This window comes from Aquarana catesbeiana, linkage group LG08 (assembly GCF_042186555.1).
Source record: "Aquarana catesbeiana isolate 2022-GZ linkage group LG08, ASM4218655v1, whole genome shotgun sequence".
Classification (NCBI taxonomy): Eukaryota; Metazoa; Chordata; class Amphibia; order Anura; family Ranidae; genus Aquarana; species Aquarana catesbeiana.
The window spans coordinates 77,637,658-77,662,362 of NC_133331.1; the positions used below are offsets into that span (position 1 = coordinate 77,637,658).

The 24,705-nt window shown below is 41.7% G+C and overlaps 1 protein-coding gene across 2 annotated transcripts in view; it reads left to right on the top strand.

Annotated features, from left to right (window-relative positions):
* LOC141105863 (alpha-2-macroglobulin-like) overlaps positions 1 to 24,705 on the top strand; it is a 127,175-nt gene that overhangs the window by 53,659 nt on the left and 48,811 nt on the right. Inside the window, exons 13-20 of one of the 2 annotated variants that reach the window (XM_073596016.1) lie at positions 77 to 140; positions 2,947 to 3,092; positions 7,839 to 7,988; positions 12,009 to 12,179; positions 15,104 to 15,215; positions 18,901 to 19,039; positions 21,326 to 21,554; positions 23,746 to 23,872. In XM_073596016.1, the coding sequence (XP_073452117.1) occupies positions 77 to 140; positions 2,947 to 3,092; positions 7,839 to 7,988; positions 12,009 to 12,179; positions 15,104 to 15,215; positions 18,901 to 19,039; positions 21,326 to 21,554; positions 23,746 to 23,872 (1,138 nt within the window). The remainder of the gene's footprint in view (positions 1 to 76; positions 141 to 2,946; positions 3,093 to 7,838; positions 7,989 to 12,008; positions 12,180 to 15,103; positions 15,216 to 18,900; positions 19,040 to 21,325; positions 21,555 to 23,745; positions 23,873 to 24,705) is intronic. The other variant, XM_073596017.1, reaches the window with a different exon arrangement.

Below are 24,705 nucleotides of genomic sequence, written 5' to 3' on the forward strand. Positions count from 1 at the left end.
ACATACTAATACATTATGACATAACCTTGCATGGGGTCCATATTTTTTTTTATATCATTTTTTTTTTCCTGTACAGATAATGTCAAAGGGAAAAATTATTGATACTGGAAACCATGAAGTGGAACTCAACGCAAAAGAAGGTAAATACACTATAAATTAAAGAGCTAAATACAGTATATGTTTAGTCAGGGCTTTTTTTCCTCAGAGAATAGGTGCAGGAACTCAACCATGCCCACCACATACACATACCTGCCAAATGGCATCAAATAGTAGCTCTTCTCTCTGTAAACAACCCCCTCCCTCCACTGCCCTCATCTTCTCCCCCCTCCTTAACCACTTGCTTACAGGGCACTTAAACCGCCCTCCTATCCAGACCAATTTTTAGCTTTCAGCGCTAACGCATTTTGAATGACAATTGCGCGGTCATACAACGCTGTACCCAAATGAAATTTTTATCATTTTTTTCCCACAAATAGAGCTTTCTTTTGGTGGTATTTGATCACCTCTGCGGTTTTTACTTTTTGTTAAAAAAATGTAAAAACCTGAATTTAAAAAAAAAAAAATTTTTTTTTTTATATTTTGTTATAAAAAATTTTAAACGGGTAATTTTTCTCCTTCATTGATGTATGTTGATGAGGCGGCAGTGATGGGCACTGTTAGGTGGCAGTGATGGGCACTGATGGGTGGCAGTGATGGGCAGCACTGGCAGGTGGCACTGATTGGCACTACAGGTGGGCATTGGTAGGTGGCACTTGTGGGCATTGATAGGTGGCAAGTGTTGGCATTGATAGGTGGCACTGGTGGGCACTGTTAGGTGGCACTGTGGGCACTGTTAGGTGGCACTTTTAGGTGGCACTGATGAGGAATGTGTTGTGCTTCCACTTCGGGACCGATGTCCCTGACATCTGAGCCGGTGATCGGCTTTTTTCTCTACTCGCGCTGTCAGCACGAGTAAAAAAAAAAAACGATTACCGATCTTCCTGTTTACAGCATGTGATCAGCTGTCATTGGCTGACAGCTGATCACATGGTAAGGGGCCGGGACCGGCCCCTTACTCGGATTGGTGATCAGCCGAGTCTCAGTGACTCGGTGATCACAGGGCGCGCGCAGGGAGCGTGCACAGGGGAGGCCGTCATATGACGGCCTCCCGGGAATGCAGGTCCGCGCTGTGGCCGTCATTCGGCCATAGCACGGATGTCTAGTGGTTAAAAAGCTCCACCATCTGTCATATGTTTTACCTTTGTTGCAATATTAAGCTGAAACACCTATCTGGCTGTAGTACCTCCCAGCATACTATACTATACTTTAGTCACTTGCAAGGGAGATCATGCAGTAGGAGCTTCAACAACTGGTCACCAGGGAAAAAATGGAGACCACAGAAGGTGCAGCCTACCACGCACCCTTTCCTGCTCATGACTGCACTGAACCCTGGTCACCTGTTCTGTATCTCTCTTGTCCCTGTCTGGCACTCAGTGGAATCTGCACAGGAGATCTGACCTGTGGGAGCTACTGGGAGATAAGCTATCACTTGTAAAAGGTAGAAGCTGGACTTCAGTGTTACCAAGTGATAATGGTGAGCAGTGAGCAGATGACCTGAGCCAGAGGTGTTGGAACTGAGTTGCCCCTAGTTCCTGCTGAAAAAAAGCCCTGTGTTTAGTGCCTTGGAGGGTGGGAACTCATGCAAATTATTTTATTACAGTATGTAAGGCCTGTGAAAATGACAAAAAAATAAACACAATAACTAAACCACATGGGTAATTTTCCCAATCCCCAAAAGTTCAATATTTTTGTTGGCCCTGTGTATTCAGAGTATGTGAGACTTTCTAGATTTTACAATAGATTTCTGTAACATTTATTTTATATGATCTATAGAGCAAAATTTGTCTGTCTCTGCCTAGGCTCGATATAGGTCTTTCAAACAAGCCAATCATATGTAAAAGAACACAGTGCACACTTGTCTTTCCAGCTGCCCAAGCTTCCAAACTCCTTTGCGATGCTGAGAAATCTTTTGTACTGTAACCGACATTTCCAGGAGGGTAAATCTCCTAGGCCCCCCACAGCTCCTACTGGTTACTTCTGCTGATTTGTATGTCACTACTGCATCCTGTAATGGATTGAGAGCTGCGATGAACCTAGGAGATTGACACTACCAGAAGTGTCAGTCTCAGTACAGATTTTAGCAGAAGAATTCTCAGCATTGAAGTGGAGTTTCATGGTATGGGCAGCAGAAAAGGTGAGTATGTCCTGTATTTTTTTTACAGGCAAGGCCTGCTTGAAAATATTTGTATAGCAACAAGGTCATTTAAATACTGATTACCTGCAGCGAAAATCACTTTTTAAATATAAACTGAGCTTGATCAAATCCTCTTGCGCCTTCCGGGATACCATATTGATTAATTAACTTGTCCATCACATTAAAGGACCAATAAGAAGGCTTAAGGGGTGGAAGAGGTGGGACAAGCTCAACTGTTTGGTGAAAGTTACATGTGATAATTTTCAGTAGATCCAGAGATATAAGCAGCTAAATCTTCCTGCATTTCTAGACTTTTCCTGTAAAAAATAAATAAAAAATTGAGAAAGATGTTGGCCATACCCATTTATACTTCCTAAGCCTTTATTGCCCTTTAATGTGATGGGTGGCCTCACTGACCAATAGTGGGGCTTAGAAGATGGTATGCACTCTCCATTCTTTCAGGAACCTTGTATTTAGGCTTTTTTGCTAATACAGTATGCTCAATTTTAAACGCCTAGGTTTGTGACATGTCAGACTGAAAATGTTAGCAGCTGAAAGCATCACTGGACATTAGCTGATTTAAAATGTTGAATGAAATGATATGCTCAGGGGCACCAATCCTTCCCTTAAGTTAGTTTTAAAAAATAGTTTTGGAATGTTTTTTTGACTTAAGATGGAAGTACACAATAACATGATTTTTCTGTTCATTGCAGTGTCACATGGACATTTTACATTTAAGCTTCCCGTCAATGTTAATACGGCACCCTTGGCTAAAGTGCTGGTCTATCTTACTCTGGACAGTAGTGAGGTCATTGCAGACAGTGCCAGCTTCAAATTAGAAAAGTGCTTTGGAAACAAGGTATGGATATTGACATTATTTATATTGCCTTTAATCAATATGGAGTATAAGCTCATATCTTGCCCATTAAAAGTAGCCATTTGTGACCACGCTGGACTCCAGCTGTTATGGGGGGCCTGGAAGCACTTAGTTAAAAGCACTGCTTAGTTAAAATATACAATATCTATACCCCAAATCAAAAATTGAATATATTGCTAATTATGCCGCATACACACGAGCGGACTTTCCGGCGGACTAGGTCCGACGGGATTAGTCCGGCAGACAATCCGATAGTGTGTGGGCTAGTCCGATAGCTTTTCGGGATAAAAATCTGACGGACCTAGAAATAGAACATGTTTCAAATCTGTCTGATGGACTAAAATTGGTAAAACTGTTCGTCTGTGTGCTGGTCCGACGGACCAAATACGACACAAGGGAAGCTTTTGGCTACTGGCTATTGAACTTCCTTTTTTAGTCCCGTTTACGTCATCACGTTCAAACCGAACGGACTTATGAACGGACTTAGTCCTATCGTGTGTGGCCAAGTCCGTTGGTTCGGAAAGTCAGTCGGACCTAGTCAGAAAGTCCGTCAGACCTAGTCTGCCGGAAAGTCCGCTTGTGTGTACGCGGCATTACAAGTCCTTAGATATTGTAGCTTTGTAGTTGCATGTTTTTTTTTTTTTTTGCAGGCTTTTCCCGTGTATTTATCTGATAATCCAGTGAACACACTTCCAGCCCTTTCACGTTTACACAGATCTCTGCATTGTATCCGTGGGGGCAGCCATGGTTGCCACCAAGGCTGGACTTCAAACATGTCTGCCTTTGTTCATCATCATTATATGGTGGATTGATGGGACTAGTAATAAAGGGTTGTCTGTGCTTTCTTTACTGCTCATAGAAAATTACAAGGAAACTTTTGGAAAGCATTTCTGGCAATATCAACAGCTATTTTCTGTACAGGGGGTCCCCGGGTTACAAACAAGTTAGGGACTGTAGGTTTGTTCTTAAGTTGAATCTGTTTGTAAGTCGGAACAGGTACATTTTTTAAGTGTAGCTCCAGCCAAAAAAACTATTTTTAAGCTTTTTGGATAGCATAGGGAAGGGTTAACACCCCTGTAACATTTGTTTTGCTGTGTGTGCCCCTGTTCAGAAGATTTCACCTCACTTTCTGTCCCAATGACAATTGGATTTTGAAAATTTTGGGTTGTTGTGGAAACAAGCCTTGGTGATAAAGCATCAGTGGAGGTACCTTTTCCCCATAATAGCACTTATAGGAGTGAATTTCCCTTCCTAGGGGTAGATTTCCTCTCACTTCCTGTTGTCTCCCTCCGTTTGTAAGTAGGAGTCGTTTGTAAGTCGGATGTTTGTAACTAGGGGACCCCCTGTACTTGCTGAAAATGTAAGGGAGTAGGGTCATGGCTTAATTAGGGTTTATTCACACTTGTTCATTTACCTTCATTAAAAAAACATGAATGTTATTGCAAGTTCAAAATCAACTAAGTAGTTGGTTTACATCTAAAGGAATATTGGCACTCATGGCTCCATGCTACATAAATATATCCCTTAAGCCTCGTATACACGATCGGATTGTTGGCCAACAGAGCGTCAGACTTTTGTCCGAAGGGTGTGTGCCTGGATTTTGTTCTGCATACCAACGGCACACAATTGTTGGTCAACAAAAACGAACATAGTGACGTACTGCCTGGAATTTCAGCTCTTGAGCACCACCCTTTGGGCACCTTCTGCTAATGTCGTGTTTGGTGAGCATTGATCCCGAGCATTTGTGTTTGTACTTTGGACTTGTGTGACGGACTTGTGTACACACGATCCGAAAATCTGACAACAGACCATTGTCTGCCAAAAATTTACTAGCCTGCCATCCATTTCCGTTTCCATTTCCATTTCCGTTGGTGGGAAGTTGGACAACAATTGTCTGATGGAGCTTACCAACGGTCGGATTTTAGGCAAAGAGTCTGTCATCACGCAATTCCCTGCTGAAAATCCGATCGTGTGTACGAGGCTTTACTCTGGGCAGACCTCTGAACTTTTCCTTCAGTCTTAAAATCGTTCCATGACTGTGTGGAGGCTCCTAGAGTATGTCCAAGTTCCTCCATTAGACATCCATTGTTTATTTTGTGAAACCAAACCTTGATCAACTGGATGGTGGGGGTATTCCAGTGCAGCCTTTTTTAACAAGGGTGCTGTGGCACGGCACCCTGGGCTGCCATCTGGATTCTTCAGGGGTGCCTTGGCAAAAAGCCTAAAAATTGTCCAAAAAGTGTACAAGCCAGCAGGTGGATTAAGCCTGCCTTTTTGTTACACAAAGTCACAGGTTTTTTTGTGCAACATTATAACTTTGAGCACTGTACAATCCAGCTGTCAATGTCCTAACGACTTATGATGTTCTCAGTTGATAAGGAGGACATTGGACACCTGCACGGCATCCTTGTTTACCCCTTCCCTGCCCCTCTATGTTAGCAATGGGGTAATGTGATGGAGAAGGGAAACACTGAAATTGTAGCCAGTACCAGTGTGCAAAGGTGCATTTTAGAAGCGTAACGAGAACCTCCAGGGCCCCAATGCAAGAAACCATAAAGGGGCCCCCTGACCCATCCTGGGACCCTTTCCATTGGTCCTGGGGCCCTTGCCACTGGTCCCAGTGCCCTTTCCACTGATTCCAGGGGCCTCTACTCCCATTGCAGGGCTCTTTATTATGGTCCCACAGCGGGACCCTTTCATATGTTCTGCAGGGGGCCCCCTTCCTGCATAGTTGCCAACATTTCCAAAAAAATTTCTGGGACACTGTTTCTTTACTATGTGTTCTGTCAGCCAGTGTCATTTACACAGTAATCAATGCATTTTTATAGCATCAATCACTGTATAAATGACAATGGTCGCAAAATAGTGTCAAAAATGTCCGATGTGTCCGCCATAATGTCGCAGTCCTGATAAAAATCGCAGATCGCCGTCATTACTAATAAAAAATAAATAAATAAATAGAAATGTCATGAAACTATCCCCTATTTTGTAGACGCTATAAATTTTGCGCAAACCAATCAATATACGCTTATTGCGATTTTTTTTTTAATCAAAAATATGTAGAAAAATACATAATCGGCCTAAACTGAGGAAAAAAAAAAAACATTTTTTTTATATATTTTTGGGGGATATTTATTATAGCAAAAAGTAAAAAATATTACGCTTTTTTCAAAATTGTCGCTATTTTTTGTTTATAGCGCAAAAAATAAAAACCACAGAGGCGATCATATACTGCCAAAAGAAAGCTCTATTTGTGGGGAAAAAAGGACGTCAATTTTGTTTGGGTACAACGTCGCACGACCGCGCAATTGTCAGTTAAAGTGTGACGCAGTGCCAAATCGCAAAAAGTGCTCTGGTCAGGAAGGGGTTAAAATCCTCCGGGGCTTAAGTGGTTAACCCCCCCCAACACAAACAGCAGTGTACTTTATTTACCTTGATCTCCCCATGGCCACTCACCTCTGCTGTACATCATTTGCTCTGTAGTTCTCAGCATCTCCCTCTGCCCCTCCAGCCAGCAGTTCAATATTCAGTGGGGAAGGAGGGGGGCAATCGGCAGCTCTGTGGTGCCCGCGGCATCTCCCTCTGCCCCTCCAGCCAGCAGTTCAGCTATACAGTGGAGAGGGGAGGGGCCTCTGACCTGGGTAGGCTCCGGCTTCAGTACACAAGTGATAAGCTTTGCTTGTGCACTGCCCAGGTCAGAGACCCCCCCACTGTATAGCTAAACTACTGGCCGGAGGGGCAGAGGGAGATGCAGGCACATGGGCACCACACAGAGCTGCCACGGCATAGTGAACTAATGGCTGAAGGTGCCGGGGGAAGTGTCAGGTCTGCCTCCCCCAACAGTGGCAGAACGCTATGGCATGGTCGCATATGCGACCCTGGTAGTTCCGCCACTGGTGTATTTGCTTTGTAAGTATAAATCACCTGTAACAAAGAGTGTCTCATGTGTATAGATGCTGCTGCATTATCTAAAACTATTAGTTTAGTTATTTACAATTTAGAAGTGGTGCCTTAAGATTGTGCATTAAAGGGAGTTGCAATAACGAGTATCTCAGAGCAATGAAACTACTCATTTTTAGATTAGCCATTTATGAGGTAGTCATTGTAGACAGAAAATAATTCAAAGCTTCCCAGAATGTATATTTATCTTTTTTCTGAGACAAAAATTGAAATGTAATGCACTAAACAGAGCAGCGGGTGAAGGCACTGCATGCACACATTGCAATTTGCACTTCTGCTTACACATCTGCTGTAGTATACAGTGACAGTGTACAGTTCTGGCTTCACAAGTCACATGTTTGACGTACTCAAACATACAAATCTCTTTTCATAATTGACAGCAGATAGGAGACCTGCCCATTTGTCATCCTTATTGGCAGTTCTGTTTTGTTAGTATATCCCAGCTCTCCCGACTCACTAAAAGGATCACTCCGGTTAATGGAGAAAGAGGAACATTTCCTCAGTCTCAGTCATTTTCTACCATATTGGGAATTCTTCGATAGTGGACATTTCTTATGCTCACAATATCATTTATCTGTTAACATGTACACAGCTCAGTTATCATAAGGGGTTCAGAGGCCATTTGCTTTGCTTACATATTTTGGGCATATATAGTGGGGACCTTAGAAGAAGAATTTTGAGCTGGAATTGGGAATTATTTAACATTTCCTAAATTGAGTTAATTTGTAGGTCATTTGCAAATCATATGTTATTTTTTCTTTGATTCAGGTGAAGATTTCATTCTCCGATAACGAAGTTCTGCCGGGCGCAAACACCAATCTTGTCCTCTCCTCTCTGCCAAACTCCCTGTGTGCATTACGGGCTGTGGATTCCAGTGTATTTTTGCTTAAACCTGAAGCTGAATTGTCTGCAAATATGGTATGATCTATGAATGTTTTAAAGTAGTTTAAAATGTATGTATAGGTATACCTCCCAACTTTGTAAGATGGGACAGAGGGACACCTATTAGCAAATGTATGTAAGCATGGGACACCCCCCTGCCATGCCCGCTTAAAGGAGAATTATGCAAAAAAAAAATGATTAGTTAAACCCACATTTGTATTTATTTTATTTTTTTTACTACTATTCCTTTATAATGGCTTTTGAAATTTACAATTGCAACAATTTAGAAACTGGGTGAAAAGATTTAGCACTGGGAAACACTTTTTGTAAGATAAATAGTGCATTTTATATACAACTTTATAAATCAGACCAAAATGAGGGACAAATGAGAAGTAATGGGGGACAGAGGGACATTGCTCCAAATCAGGGACAGTCCCTCGAAATCAGGGACAGTTGGGAGGTAGGTGTATAGGCAAGTTTTGGCTAGAGTAGGGAAGTTTTAAAGAAGAATTATCACTTTTTTTACATGATTCAATTTGTACTTTGTCCCATCTTCCTAGGTGCTTTAGAACACTAGCTGAGATGGTGCACTGCCCTCTGACACCACATCCAGCAAGGAGACTACTGCTTTAATAGCGAGTATCTGTCTCCAGGTTAAAGCACTTGCCCAAAGCAAGGATTGGCATAAAGATTGCAATACCACCTCCCTCTGCATTCCTCATACCGTTGCTTGCCTCAGATAAGTGCCAGGAGCCAGACAGGCGCTACATAGCAAAGCAGCCATCTCCTTGCTAGCAATTGTAGCACAGACTCTATACTAGTCCCAGCTGTTTAACCCAGGGTTTGACCCCAATTTGGTGCAAACAGTCAGCCACACGGTATTTTCAGCCAGGTGCACAAGTTTTAATCCTTCACACAGTGAATGAGCCGTTAGTGTCTTATTGTGGTTTTTGTTTTGTTTTATAGAACTGGGATAGGGTTTGGGAGAAAGCCTTGGGATACACAGAACTAACAAACGTGAAGGAGGACACTATCTAGCAAACGGTAAACTGTGGTAAAAAAATTCAACAATTCAGCACAGGGGGCTCCCACCATGGAAACAACCCTGGCCAACAGGTTTGGAACAGTCCCTCTTGCAAAAAGGGGCACAATGGCAACAGTCTCCCTCCCAGGACTTCTCTTGGGGCTACTCACTGTGCCTCTGGCTATTTGAATGCCTCCTTCCAGTTTCAGCTGAGACTGTATCCTGAGCCTCCTGATAAGATCTTCTTTGGATGTTTCCTGGTTGTTCCTGTGATTAGGATTGATCCTTCAGCCCCTTGATGAGCCAAAATCTTCCAGAACTTCTTGCAGCTTCTCAGAGCCCTGGAAGGTTTAACAGCACTTTCAGGCTGGATCACTCTCCAACAGGCTGCTCTATACTCCAGTCCACACCCTATGTACACCTAAGCCCCCTGCTGGTCCTTCTCCTGACAAGGGATTGGCTGAGGCCCTATACCAGGTCAGGCCAGTCTCTACCCTTTCCACCCACCATGTTCCAGCGATTCCTGGAAAGGCAGGGGGAGACAGGCAAACCTGCAGCTGCAGAGCCCAGAGCAGACCAAAATAATCAAATCCACTCCACTGGCTACAACAGAAACCGAAAATAACTAAAATGTGCCTACCTATCTAGGAGGGTGCCACACTGCATTATAGGGTGGCCATGTACCAAGAGGTGGGGGGGGGGGGGGGTTGACTTTCTGTCCAACTACATAGCTAGCGTTTTAGTGCACCTAGGAAGATGGGGCAAAGTACTACATGTGCTTAGTCCCATCAAGAACTAAATAGTGTAAAAATTTGTGATAATTCTTGTTTAAGTTTATTTTTTGCTGGTTGTGTCCAGTTGGGAAGAATTCCTACTTACAAGAATAGGAGGTATTCCTCTGTTAGACAGATGTCACCTAAAGGGAAAATTTACCTTCACCTCTTGCTCTGGTGAAAAGTAAAGTTTTAATAAATAAAGGATGCAGCGCTATGATAGTACGAAATGAAAAATAGTGTAAATAGTTTCACAAAGGAAAACTAAGGCAGTTACCAAAACTGCAAAGACATAAGATGAGTTATATCTTTTACATAAAAAAAATAATTTGTGCTAAAACAGTGATATTAAAGAATTCCTCATCTATAAGTGCCACAAAAAAATATAATAATTACCCCACCAAAAAAGAGGAATGTAAGTATGTGATAAATCATAAATAGTGAATAAAAATCAACTAAATTAAACTAAATAACATTCAGGCACTATTTAACACCATAAATAATATATATAAAGTCCCATCGCAAGCAGTGCAAAAATTAAGATTTAAAAAATGACTAAACAGTCCATGAACATTGTGAAGATGCTAATCCAGAAAATGTGGTATAGATAGGTCCAAAATCCCAAATGCTAGCACACCTGAGTGAGTGATGAGGCTCCTTACCGACTCAAATGACCACCCAGGTGGTCTCACCAGGCACAGGGAATATAAGGTCTCCCAAAAACCTATAGCGGCATCTGTAGTAATAGCTAGATTTGTGATTCTCGGGAGATAAAAGCAAGAAATGCTCCCATAGTGTAATCGTTCACAATGAGGGGTTTATTATATAAAAAGAATTGCACTTACAAGAAGATCCAATCAATAGAGCATATAAGAAATGTGGATAGATGATTAAAAAGTCCCAGCATCTCCACAGGCTTCCCGCTGTTCATTTTCTTCCCATCGGTCTCGGAAAAGAAAAAACGTAGTGACGTCAGCGTCACAGGCCCCTCCCTATGCGTTTCGTCACGATAGGACGTCATCTGGGGGTTGGGGGACTTTTTAATCAATCATCTATCCACATTTCTTATATGCTCTATTGACTGGATCTTCTTGTAAGTACAATTCTTTTTATATAATAATCCCCTCATTGTGAACGATTACACTATGGGAGCATTTCTTGCTTTTATCTCCCGAGTATCACAGATCTAGCTATTACTACAGATGCCGCTATAGGTTTTTGGGAGACCTTATATTCCCTGTGCCTGGTGAGACCACCTGGGTGGTCATTTGAGTCGGTAAGGAGCCTCATCAGTCACTCGGGTGTGCTAGCATTTGGGATTTTGGACTTATCTATACCACATTTTCTGGATTAGCATCTCCACAATGTTCATGGACTGTTTAGTCATTTTTTAAATCTTAATTTTTGCACTGCTAGGGGTGGGACTTTATATATATTATTTATGGTGTTAAATTAAATTAATTAAATTAATTTAGTTGATTTTTATTCACTATTTATGATTTATCACATACTTACCTTCCTCTTTTTTGGTGGGGTAATTATTATATTATTTTTTTTTGTGGCACTTATCTATGATATGAGGAATTCTTTAATATCACTGTTTTAGCACAAATTAATTTATGTAAAAGATATAACGCATCTTATGACTTTGCAGTTTTGGTAACTGCCTTAGTTTTCCTTTGTGAAACTATTTACACTATTTTTCATTATGTACTATCATAGCGCTGCATCCTTTATTTATTACATGCACTGGAGTTCCTGTATCTGACTCTTTGATGCTGGCTGCTTTGTTGATTTTGGATTTTCACTTTTCAAAATATTTTTAATTTATAACAATTAGTTTTCTAGCACAGCGTTAACCCTTTGGGTTTTTTTATATATCATGAAAAGTAAAGTTTTGCCTTGCCTCTAGTGGAACCCAATCGAACTTGATGCCCTGCTCCAGCTTCCACTGCATCTGCCCAGTGACTTAATCTGTCGGGTGCAGCTCTCACAGGGCTCATCTAGCTCAACTATCAACATCATGCAGAGAAAAGATGAATGCGCACACCAAATGCTGTTCAATTGCAAAAAAGTGTCAGGAAGTCTTCAACTCCATCCCTTCCCAGGAGGTGATGGAGCTGCAACCTTCCTGTCATTTTTGCAGTTGAGCGGACTTCAGTGTGCGCTTTCATATTTTCTCTGCTTAGTGGAGACACAGAGGGCAATAAAAATAGAACCTGAAAATCAAGTCCTTAAGATTCTCTTTTTCCTATTCAGGTGTATAACCTGCTGCAAGTTACAGACCTTTCAGGCTATGACCATGAGGGATTTCGCTTAGAGGAGCCACGTGAAGATGCCTGCCTGCGACTGGAGCCTATCTTTTTAAATGGAGTATATTACAACCCATCTGTCCCTACATGGGACACTGACACCTACAAGATCCTAAAGGTACGCTACTCACATAAACGCATAAAAACTAGCAACACAATCTGAGAATGCTATCACAAGCTTGCTCATGCTGATCTGCATAGATTAATGCAGGCTCAGTTCAAGGGCATATAGAAAACAATTGTTTTCTAGGTGCCCTGTTCACACTATACAGGTGCAGTGGGGCACGCTGCATAAAGATGAAGCATGAATGCCTTGTTACGCAGTGCAACCAAAAGCACTGCATGTCAATTAGCTGTAATGCATAGAAATGATTTAGGTGTCAATTTGTGACACATAACCCCTTTTCCCCCCAGCATCCCTTTATTGGGTCTGCACAACTGGGGGGCAGGAAAGATCAACCAATCACATAAACACGGATTGGCTTTCACAATGTTCACATGATCAGAAGCCACTCCCACAGACACCCGATCGTTAGTACAGACTGAGAGCTGTCTTTTACAGCTCAGGCTGTGTGCTGGGAACACTCAGTGAGTGCACTCTCAGCTCAGAAAGCAATGCAACCCATTGATGCATATGGCCAGCATGCTCACCCTCTTTCCTGACGCATGCGTGTTGTGAGGGGGCAAGAGGTTAAATAAATAAAAAAAAAGAAAAAATTAAACAATGCAATGTGTTATAACAATGCATCACACTACCCCTCATCAATGGATTTTTGTCTTGAACATTATTGAATGGTTAGAGCACAACGTCATTTTATTTACTACGCTAGGAATACATTCACTATAGCATAGTAATGCTGCGTACACATGACTGCACATTCCGACAACAAAATCCATGTTTTTTTTCCAAAGGATGTTGACTCAAACTTGTCTTGCATACACATTTAAAGAACAAGATTACTCAAGGTTTGGGACTTTAAATGGACGTAAGGCAGTGATATACAAAAGTACAAAATGTATTTGACAAACAATAAATCAGTCAGTAGTGTAACAAAAATATCAATATAAATATGAACAAATGGCAGATAAAAAACATCTATATAGAGGGAAACCAGCTTAAAGACAGGAGGGAGCTCGCAAAGGAATGTCCGACGCGTTTCAAATGCACTATAAAGTGCGGATCTTCCTCAGGGACTTTACAATTTGCACCACTCTCAAAGCTGTAGTTCCCAAATATACAGTTATTTCACCAGCAGCTGAAGAGACACACTCAAGTAGTAGGAATTAAAACATTCATCCATGCCAGACTGAGAAACACCATCCAAAGGACACCCTGAATTCACCCATGCTCCAAGAAATTGCTCATAGTCACTTGTAGGGGAGTTTTGTTTAAACAGTGTTAGAATAATGTCCAACTTAATAGTGAAGGCTTAATTGATATGTGTATATTTCATGGAGGGTTGTATCACATCCAGAAAGGGTTCTCATATCAAACGATGGAGAGGTATCCCCCCTTAATGGATGGAGCGGAGGTGTGTGGTCCATCAACTGCAAAATCAAAAAACTTTTAGCCCGGGTTCACACCTATGCGAATTAGATGTGCGTTTCCGCACATCTAATTCGCATAGCAGGAGAATATGACTGGCTCCCTATGGAGCCGGTTCACATATCTCCGGGGCGGCTGCGGTGCGCACTGCACAAAAACGCTGTGTGTCTTTGGCTGCGTTTCAGGGCCAAATTCAGGCATAGAATCGGCCCTGATTCGTCCCTGAAATGGTGAACAGGGACGCACAGCACTCCTGTGCGGTCCACAGCGCATTATAGTGTGAACCCGGGCTTATATTTGGGAACTACGGCATTGGGAGTGGTGCAAATTGTAAAGTCCCTGAGGAAGATCCGCACTTCATAGTGCAATTGAAACGCGTCAGTCATTCCTTTGCCAGCTCCCTCTTCACTTTAAGCTGGTTTTCCTCTAAATAGATGTTTTTTTTATCATCAGCCATTTGTTCATATTTATATTTTTGTTACACTACTGACTGATTTATTGTTTGTCAAATAAATTTTGTACTTTTTTATATCACTGCCTTGTATCCATATAAAGTCCCAAACCTTGAGGAATCTTGTTCTTAAATATATGCTGGGATGGGATGCACAGGCAATGTAGTTGGCTAGATGAGGCAAAGCTCTACCCTCACTTTGTCTTGCATACACACGGTCACACAAATGTTGTCGGAAATTCTGAACGTCAAGAACGCGGTGACGTACGACGAGACTAGAAAAATGAAGTTAAATAGCTAGTGTGGCTCTTCTGCTTGATTCAGAGCATACGTGGAATTTTGTGTGTCGGAATTGTGCATACAGGATCGGAATTTCCGACAACGGATTTTGTTGTCAGAAAATTTGAGATCCAGATCTCAAGTTTTGTTTGTCGGAAATTCCGACGGAAAATGTCCGGTGGAGCCTACACACGGTCGGAATTTTCGTCAACAAGCTCCCATTGAACATTTCTTGTTGGAAATTCTGACCATGTGTATGCGGCATAAAAATGTCCATATTGTTTACAAGGCAATAACAACGTCAATTGTGCAGCTTGCCCCATGGACTACAGCAACACATGTTCCTTTCTTCTGCTCTCAAACAATATGAAAGCATCTGCGGCTTTCTCTGAGATTTTCCTATAAACTATCCCTAACCACATCAATTCTTGAAGTATCCCTGACTGCTTCAACCCTTGAAGTATTCCTAACCAATTCACTCCATTAAGTTTCCCTAACCGGTTCAGTCCTTGCCCAAAGCCTTGCTGTCTGATTTGAATAGTACTTGGACAATTATGGACAGTGTCAGTCATGACAGATTCTCTTTAATGACTTAAAACAGGTACTTATTTTAGTAATGTCCCAATAAAAATGTTTAGACCGCTCATTTAGCTTTACAATAATTTTCTACATTTCCCATTACCTATATTGGCATCTTTCTTTAATGCCAGTACAACGCTTTGACCTTTATCCTTGTACCACTCTGTAATTCTGTTTCTTTCTACAGGATCTTGGGCTGAAGGTTGCCACAAACACCATTATCAGGATCCCAGCGCTATGTGAGGAAGTAGTTATTGGTTATGCTTACAATATGCACGATGTCCACGGTAGAGTAATGGGTATATCCACAATAACTTTGATAATCTACTTGCTAATCATTTTCAGGAATGCACATTCCACAGTCTAGGATAAGCAAGTTATTTTGCATTGGACAGTAGAAATCAACGTCTTTTTATTGATAGTTAAGCAAAGTGGCAAAACAGTAGTGAAACTGTAAGGTTATTTTATCTTATTGATGTTGCTATCTTAAAGGTAATGATGTTGCTGTGATCTAGTTTGCAGGCAGGCATCTTCTACACCCCAGAGGATCTCCACAGTTTCCTTGTGGTATAATGTGCTGACAAGACCTATACATGTAATCATATACCATTTAAGATCCAGTTCACTTCTAGTCCGTTTACATAGTTTTAAGTCTCAAGCCTCGATGAAGGGGGCATTTTTGGACCCCCAAAATGCGTTGCCTACTCTTTTGATTATCCCTTATTGGAATATTGGAATAAAAGTAGACGATCCTGGGAGCTGCACATCAGAAAAAGACCTGCTGTTTGTAAACAAGTGGCAGTCTCTGCCTGGACCCCCACAGGCCATGCACTAACGCGTTTCACTCTGCCCATTGGAGTTTGCTCATGGGGAAGCCATCCCCATAAGTAAGCTCCAGTGGGTGGAGTTGCAATTGTTATTAGAATTTTGTCCGATATTTGGTTTTGTTATCTCGAATGCCTTTAAATTCGTTACTATTGTAATTTAGAAATTCAGATACATCCAAATTTCCAAATATTGAAAAATTTGTCAGAATTTCGATTCAGAACGAAACAAGACCGCACATCTAAAGCCGCGTACACACGAGCTGACTTTTCGACCAGATTGGTCCGACGGTCTATCCGACGGACTTTCAGCAGACTTCCGACGGACTTTCCTAACGAACGGACTTGCCTACACACGATCACACCGGAGTCCGACGGATTCGTACGTGATGACGTATGACCGGACTAAAATAAGGAAGTTGATAGCCAGTAGCCAATAGCTGCCCTAGTGTCGGTTTTAGACTGTCGGACTAGCATACAGACGAGCAGATTTTTTGACCGGACCTCGAGTCCGTCGGAAAGATTTGAAACGTGTTATATTTCTAGGTCCGGAGGACTTTTGGGGAAAAAAAAAAAAAGTCCGCTGGAGCCCACACAGGATCGAATTGTTCGACGGAGTCCGGTCCGACAGAGTCCGGTCCGACAGAGTCCGGTCCGACAGAGTCCGGTCCGACAGACCAAGTCTGCTGGAATGTCCGCTCGTGTGTACGCGGCATTAGGAAGACAGGTGTATAGGCACTGCAACCTTCCCACATAAGATTACTAGCACATTATGACAGACTTACCTTAAAATGAAGCCTTCTAGCGGTGCCCTGCCACCACTAAGAGGGCTTCCATCTTCACCCAGTCTTCCATCCAAATTTGCGGGCTTCGGTCAGCTGAATGGCTGTGCCACAATGACATCACACCCATGCATGCGCACAGTCACAGCCCACTGCACAAAGCTCTGAATGTAGGGCACCATCCAGAGTGCAATGTGCACGCGCCATTATGTCACCAGCTGCTACTAAGGTAAATATCTCCTAAATGGTGCACGTTTAGGAGATATTTACTGCACCTACAGTAAGCATTATAGGCTTACCTATAGGTACAAGATAAAAAGCAGACTTTACTATTGCTTTTACTAGGGAGGATTAATGAGGCTGATCTAAATCAGAACTCCCTCTAGTGATTAATCTCCATATCGCTTTACCTGTATTTAATACCATAACAAATACAGGGCATCCCCGAGTTAGGAACATCCGACTTGCGAACAACTTCTACTTACGAACGGGAGGCGGCTGCCGTTTTGTGCATGCGCGGCCACTGTTCACATTGGAAAACATCGTAAAACAGCATCTGCGCATGCGCGACTACTTGACAGAACATCAGGAAACATCGGAAAACGACGTCTCTGCTGTTCTGCGCATGCGCTCCCGACTTACGAACATTTTCGACATAAGAACAAACCTACAGTCCCTAACCCGTTCGTAACTCGGGGACTGCCTGTATAAGCAAAGGATAGCATCTGAAATTTGAAAGTTACACTAAAGCAAAACTAAACTCCGGAAGCTGTGCCCAAAAAACTAGAACTAGAACTTGTTCACACCAGAATGCAATGCAGAAAACCTGCATTCTGTGAGCATTTCCTACACCGCGTTCAAAACACACAGGGTATGCGATCTGCTGTGGGTGTCAATGTATTCTTAATGACACCTCAAATGCAGATCGCAAACACCTGGCTGCACTGGATTACATGGTACTGCAGTACAGATGTGCTTTGATGCGGTGCACTTTTGAAAAGCAGTGCATACACTACTGTAGTTGCGATGCAGAGCAATTTCAGCCCAATGGGCTGAAAATTTTTCACCATACTGAAATGCACAGGAAGGCGGACTGCGTTCCTGTGCGATTTAGGTGTGAACCAGCCCTTACCGTGCTGTACATCTTGGTAGAGGTAGTTTTTCTTCCTCATGTCAGAGCCTTCAACAGTGACAACAATGAGTAGCACCGTAGTGACATACCAAAATCGATATCCAAAAAGAGTAGCAGTCAGAGGCAGCAGTGCCTGAGGTCTCTCACTTCAGATATACAGCCACAGGAGCACCTAGGCACACTAACATAAATCGCTGTTTTTCTGTTTCAATGTATTTATTGGTTTTAAGCCACAATGTAAGAAATCAAAAGCAAGCATATAGGTCGCCCTCACAGGGGCTAAAGAATGATCGGGTATTACAGAAGAATCCAAGAGGAATACAAACATAACAATCATAGTTAAAGCGGAGTTCCACCCATTTAAAAGTCAGAAGCTACAAAAAGTGTAGCTGCTGACTTTTAATAATCAGACAGACACTCACCTGTCCCACGGTCCAGCAATGCGGGTGCAGTAAGCCTCACTCCTCTCCCCCTCCTCTCTGCTGTGCCGGCATTCTAACTGTGGGCACCCAGCTGTAGCTTCAGTCGTGCGCGAGCTGCGCTGCATGCTGTGAATGGCCGGTCAATCTTCTGGGACCTGTGACGTGTTAGCTTACAGGTAAGACCTGGTTAATCAAGTTTTTCCATTGGTAAGAGGCACAACTGTAGAGTAAAACCATTGTAATACTATTGTTTTCCTGGCATACAACATTAGATATCGTATAAACTGTTTCTGATATAGGAGCTTAGGTAAATTTCTTCCAAAACCCCCAGCAGGCACCATTTTGGACCACACACATTGGGAAGGTTAAAGTTTGTGGCTATAAACTGTGTGACACTGGACCAAAATGACCTTATTTTCTCACAGGTCCAGATCATATGGAGCTAATCTCCCTTGTCTTTATTTTTGTGACCTATAGGGCTATCTCTTTTATGCATCCAAAATAATCTAAGTGGGGTATAATATATCCTGTGAAAAATACACAGTTGAATCAATCGATCGATCTATAGCCCATATTAGTAGAAATAAGAATAAATGAACTCTTCCCAATTGTCTTCCGAAAGATCTGGGATATCCAATGACCATTGTTCTTTCAAGACCTGTAAGCAGATAGATTTATTCTGGAGTAAAGTGCTATTAAAAAAAAAAAAAAAAAAGGGATATCAGTTCCATATGCTCAGACGAAGGGTCTTATTTTTTGTGATGAATTGTGATAGGCATGTTTAAGCAAGAAAAATATATCCAAGGTTGCCTACTCTCTCATAGAAATGCAGCCACAAGTATCATACCTGATGTCTTCTGCTCCACTGAGAAGAGTGGGAGCACAGTCTGCAGAAGAAGAGATTGTGGAAACTGTGAGGAAGTTTTTCCCTGAAACGTGGCTTTGGGACTTAGTAGCAATAGAGTAAGTAACAATCTGTTAGCAAAGACGAAGTTATAGCTCAATTTGAGCAATTCAGTATCAACTTATTTACATAAGGCATACAGCCTTATCCAGTAGACAGTTTCAAGAAAAAAAGTGACTCACAGGAGCCAATTAGAATTCACTTTACTGAACCCAGACCAGTACATGACCTTTCTATTGGTTACTGTGGCTACTGCACATTGCACTTGTTTTGCGTGTTCTGTTATATTGAATATGCCTGATAAAGAACAATATAGCTTGTACTTCACATGAGGGCTCGTTCACACCTTTACACTGTACACTGCAACGCATGTGTTGTTGCCTTGCCTTTTAAAAATGAATGGGCTGCAACACACAGCAATGCAAGTTAAAATAGGGCAGCCTGCCTTTTTATTACAGTACACATTTGGAGGCGTATTGGGGTGCCATTTGCAATAAATGGCGCCACAGTGTACCAATGGATATAACACATGTGCTATCACAATGGTGTGAACGGGCCCCTTGTAGATCTGTGAATTGGTAAAGCCCACAGTTGGTGTTAAAACTAGCTAGCTGCTAGTTTTATTTGTACAAATTCTCAAGATAATACAGTTCAAAATAAATCACTGAGTGTGCTAGGCCTAACGTTACAAAATTGAATTCCCTTCTTTATACAAGCTAAGGGCATATTGCCCACCAAACACCGCATTACAAACCTGCACTCACAGTAGTGCATTTTCAATTTAAATTCGATTTTGGTGGACTGACTCTTTAAGAAGGTTGATCAGAATTTTGGATTCCCTCGTTGACTTCAGGAAGGCCTTCAAGTGAAGACGTGTGAATGAACCCCAAAGTTGGCTATACACTGATAGATAGAGGAATCTAGCAGATTTCTTTTGTTCAGCCTGCTGGCTGAACAAAGGAAATCTAGCAGATTCCTCCATCCAAGCTAACAGCATGGCTGTCAGAATGCTCCAGCAATGGCTGTATCTGACTAGATGCAGGAGCTGTTCAGCCAACAATTTTTTGACAGGCTTCCTTGACAAAAGTCAAATGGAACAATTGACTTTTATCACATAGAGCAGTGTTGGCAGGGCAATAAACTGCTTGAACTGAAAGTTGCCAAAATTCAAGCATTATATGGTCAGCTTAAAGCAGAATTTTACTTAGAACAGAAAGTTCTGCTGATTTTCCTCTTCCCCCCTTCTTCTGTGTTTATTGGCCTTTTTTTGTATTTATTTTTAAGATGCAGGTACCTGGCTTTGACAGCTCGCCCCCCAAATACCTGCAACTTCTTGGTTCCCAGGAGGCTGCCGGACCATTCAGAAAGAGCAGTGCAACTCAGGCATGTGCAGTGGGGAGCCAGCTGTGAAGCCACAGGGAAACACGACTGGCTTCCTACAGTCAACATGGTGGCACCAGGGACCCAAAGACTGGCGAAGAACCAGTTCGGGTGGAGACAGCCTTGGATCCCTGGGCTGGTGAATGTTTTTTTATTAAGTCAGAAGCTTCAAGTGGTTGTAAACTCTCCCCCACAACTTTGTCCCATGTAAATCAGCATAAAAAGCCCTGATGAACACTGCTTGTAGATATATCCTGACTTGCTTAGTATTGTTGTAATCCTTTTTGTTCTTTAGAATGAAGTCACTGAGCATGCCCATATCTCCCCTGATTTACGGCACACTCTGTGTACTTGTCTATTATCAGGACTTCCTACAGCACATCACTGAAATCCCATGAGACTGCATAAGCACTCAGAGCTTCCTACTACACCCCATGTGACATCACATGGAGTGTAAACCTGGGCATTGGACAGCATTACTGCAGTCTTATCAGCTGAAGCTGATAAGACTGACATAGGCAAACACTAGATAATCGGCACAAGTAAATACTATGAAATAAAACGATTCAGCTATGAGCAGGGAAGCAGGGTTGCCATAGAAATGTTGGATTGAGAAGGAGGCTTGGTTAACAGTACAGGAAGTGCTCAATGTAAGGGCGGAAATACACTACTGTGGACTCAGAAAACAATACTTAAGATGGCGCTGCCTTACCCCTGGAAACAAGTTTTTTAAAGTTTCTTTAAACAGTAAGTAATATGCGATTTGGGCTGGATTAAAGTGGCTATAGTTTGATAATTACTTATTATAATGGACTAAATGAAAAGAAGCATCAGAGTGGGAGAGTTTACTTCCTCTTTCAGTATTTGTAGCTGCTGACTTTTTTTTTTTTTTAACTGAAGTGGAGGGCATCACTGTGTTTTGTTTGGAAGGGTGTATAGAATTCCATAATCTTTTCTTCTTGCAGTGATGTTGGACAAGCTACCATGAAACTGACAGCACCAGACACCATAACAACATGGAATGTGGGGATGTTCTGTACATCAGAGGAAGCAGGCTTTGGGCTTGCAGAACCAGTGTCACTGGTGGCTTTCCAACCTTTCTTCCTGGACCTTACCCTGCCATACTCCGTTGTACGGGGAGAGATATTCACACTGAAAGCTAACTTGTTTAACTACCTGCCGCAAACCATCAGGGTGAGTAATCACAAAATCCCATAACCTTGTCCAGTTTAACCACTAGCCGACCTGCCGCCGTCATGCTGTGGCAGGTTGGCTCTCCTGGGCAAATCAACGTACAGTAGCTGTACATCAGTGCTTTAAGGCGCCTTAGCAGGCGTGCGTGCGGCCGCTGCGTGACGCAAGAGCTGATGCACATGCCCGGCACGTGCTGATTTCCGCCGAGAACTCGCGATTGAGAGAGGGAGAATGTAAACAGACAGATCCCCCGTTCTGTCAGGGAGAGGAGAGAGATCTGCTATTTCTATTGAATAGAAACAGCGATGTCGATCTACTCCCAGTCACTACACTGCCCCCACAGTTAGAAACACCTCCCTAGAACACAGTTAACCTCTTAATCGACTCCTAGTGTTAACCCCTCCCTGCCAGTGACATTTATACAGTAATCAGTGGCTATTTTTAGCTCTGATCGCTGTATAAATGTCAATGGTCCCAAAAATGTGTCAAAAGTGTCCGATCTGTCCGCCACCAATGTCAAAGTCCCAATAAAAATCGCAGATCGCCGCCATTACTAGTAAAAAAAACAACAATAATAATAATAATAATAATAATAATAATAAAAAGCCAAAACTCTATCCCCTATTTTGTAGATGCTATAACTTTTGCGCAAACCAATCAATATACACTTATTGCAATTTTTTTTACCAAAAATATGTAGAAGAATACATATTGGCCTAAACTGATGAATAAATATGTTTAAAAAAAAAAATGGGGATATTATAGCAAAAAGTAAAAAATATTGTTTTTTTTTTCCAAAATTGTCGCTCTTTTTTTGTTTATAGTGCAAAAAATAAAAACCACAGAGGTGATCAAATACCACCAAAAGAAAGCTCTATTTGTGGGGGAAAAAAAAGGACGTTGATTTTGTTTGGGTACAGCATCGCATGACCACGCAATTGTCAGTTAAATCAAAGCAGTGCCGTATCGTAAAAAATGGACTGGTCATAAAGGGGGTAAATCCTTCCAGGGCTGAAGTGGTTAAAGTAGAACCGTGTAGTGTAATGCAGGTCTCTAAACTGCTCACATAAGTTTTTAGAAAAAAAAAACAAAAAAAAAAAACAGGTGTATGTACTAGCAGACAAGTATGATGCAGAGCAGAAGGCAGAGATAGACAATTAAAGTGGTTGAAATCCCTCACATTTACTCAGTGGCGTGACTAGCATCAGATGATACACAAAGATGAAACAAATCCTCCTACATACGTAGTACCTGTTTATCTGCAGCCATCTGTCCTCTACAGCCATTCAAAGTTCAGAATTTACACAGTATCTCTCAGTTCTTAAAAGCAGGGGGCAGAGATCTGATTTCTCACAGTGCCGATCACAGCGAGGACAGCACTAAACTTTGATTGGAGGGAAGGGAAACACCCTCCTTCACACAGTACATGGAGAATATGCAGAACTAAGGATATCAGTCACAGGCTGTGTGCGCTGGAGCTCTCCTCCACCCCCTTTTTCGCTGTTGTCAAGAAAACCAGAAGTGACTCATGCTGATAACAGAGGAACGAGGCAGCAGAGAGAAATGACACTTAGTGCTTTGGATAGTAACAAGTAAACACCATATAAGTATATAGTGCTTTGTTCATATATGAGGATTACAACCACTTAAAATATTTGTATTATTATTATTATTATTATTATTATGTAGTAGTAGTAGTAGTAGCAGCAGCATCAATAATAATAGTAATAATAATAATAATAATAATAATACAAAATGAGAAAAAGAAACACATTGCATCTCCAAACTATTTATACAGATTCATTTCAGAAATAAGGAGATATTACCACACCTACATAAAATTCAAAGTTCAGGATCTAATCAGAAATGAAGATGGGGCAAATATGGGGAAATATTTTGCTCCAGACATCGGCGTTTGTATTAGTATTCCCAGAGAAAATTACTGTACTAATATTGTAAATTTCAGGATTGACTGATAACAGAATGAGCATGATCAAATTTCACTAATTTCTAAATTTATATTCATTAATGTTTATACCAACCAAGACATTTGCTATAACATACAGTATAGAATATACAGTACATACATACACACACATATGCACACAAATATAATATAAGGTATATGCTTATACACAATTATTGTATGTTGTGGTATTATTGATGACCATTACCCCTTTTCAATTAATAGGTGGCAATTAATTTGGAAAAATCTGACAAATTCACAGCTAAAACCATAAACACAGAAGATGATGGTCAGTGTGTACAAGCAAACAGCAGAGTGACTTTAGAATATGAAGTGATCCTACATTCTCTTGGTAAGAATATGGTTGAGTAGTTAGTAGGTCTGCACAGGGTTCTCTCACAACTGTGTACGCTATATTTTAGGCTGGGTTCACACTAGTGCGAATTGGATGCGGATTTCCAGCATCCAATTCACAATAGCAGGAGATTTTGACCGGCTCTGGAGCCGGTTCACATATCTTCTCTGTGGTTCCGGTGCGAATTTGCACAGGGGTCCTGTGTGTCTTTTGGTCTGTTTCAGGTCCAAATTCAGCCAAAAATTTGGGCTGAAATCGGACTTGAAACAGTGAACTGGGATGCACCGGACCCCTGCTGTGAGCTGCATGCGGTGATAGTGTGAACCCAGCCTCAATGTTTGAACAGCAACTGCACAAGTAATAGCAACCAGTAAACTGCTGCAGGAAATACGGGTATAATGCTAAAGTCAGAAAATCTGTTCAGAGAGACCCCTCCACCCTTCTCGTAATCATGGACCCACAGGCTATCATCCTCAGGCTAGCTTGTGTTTATTATTTCAGTCTATAGCGCATGTGCCATTTATGCTTCAATTTCTGATTGGGATTCATATACAGTAACTCACAGAAGTGAGTACATCCCTCACATTTTTGTAAATATTTTATTATATCTTTTCATGTGACACACTGAAGAAACGACACTTTGCTACAATGTAAAGTAGTGAGTGTACAGCTTGTATAACAGTGTAAATTTGCTGTCCCCTCAAAATAACTCAACACACAGCCATTAATGTCTAAACCGCTGGCAACAAAAGTGAGTACACCCCTAAGTGAAAATGTCTAAATTGGGCCCAAAGTGTCAATATTTTGTGTGGCCACCATTATTTTCCAGT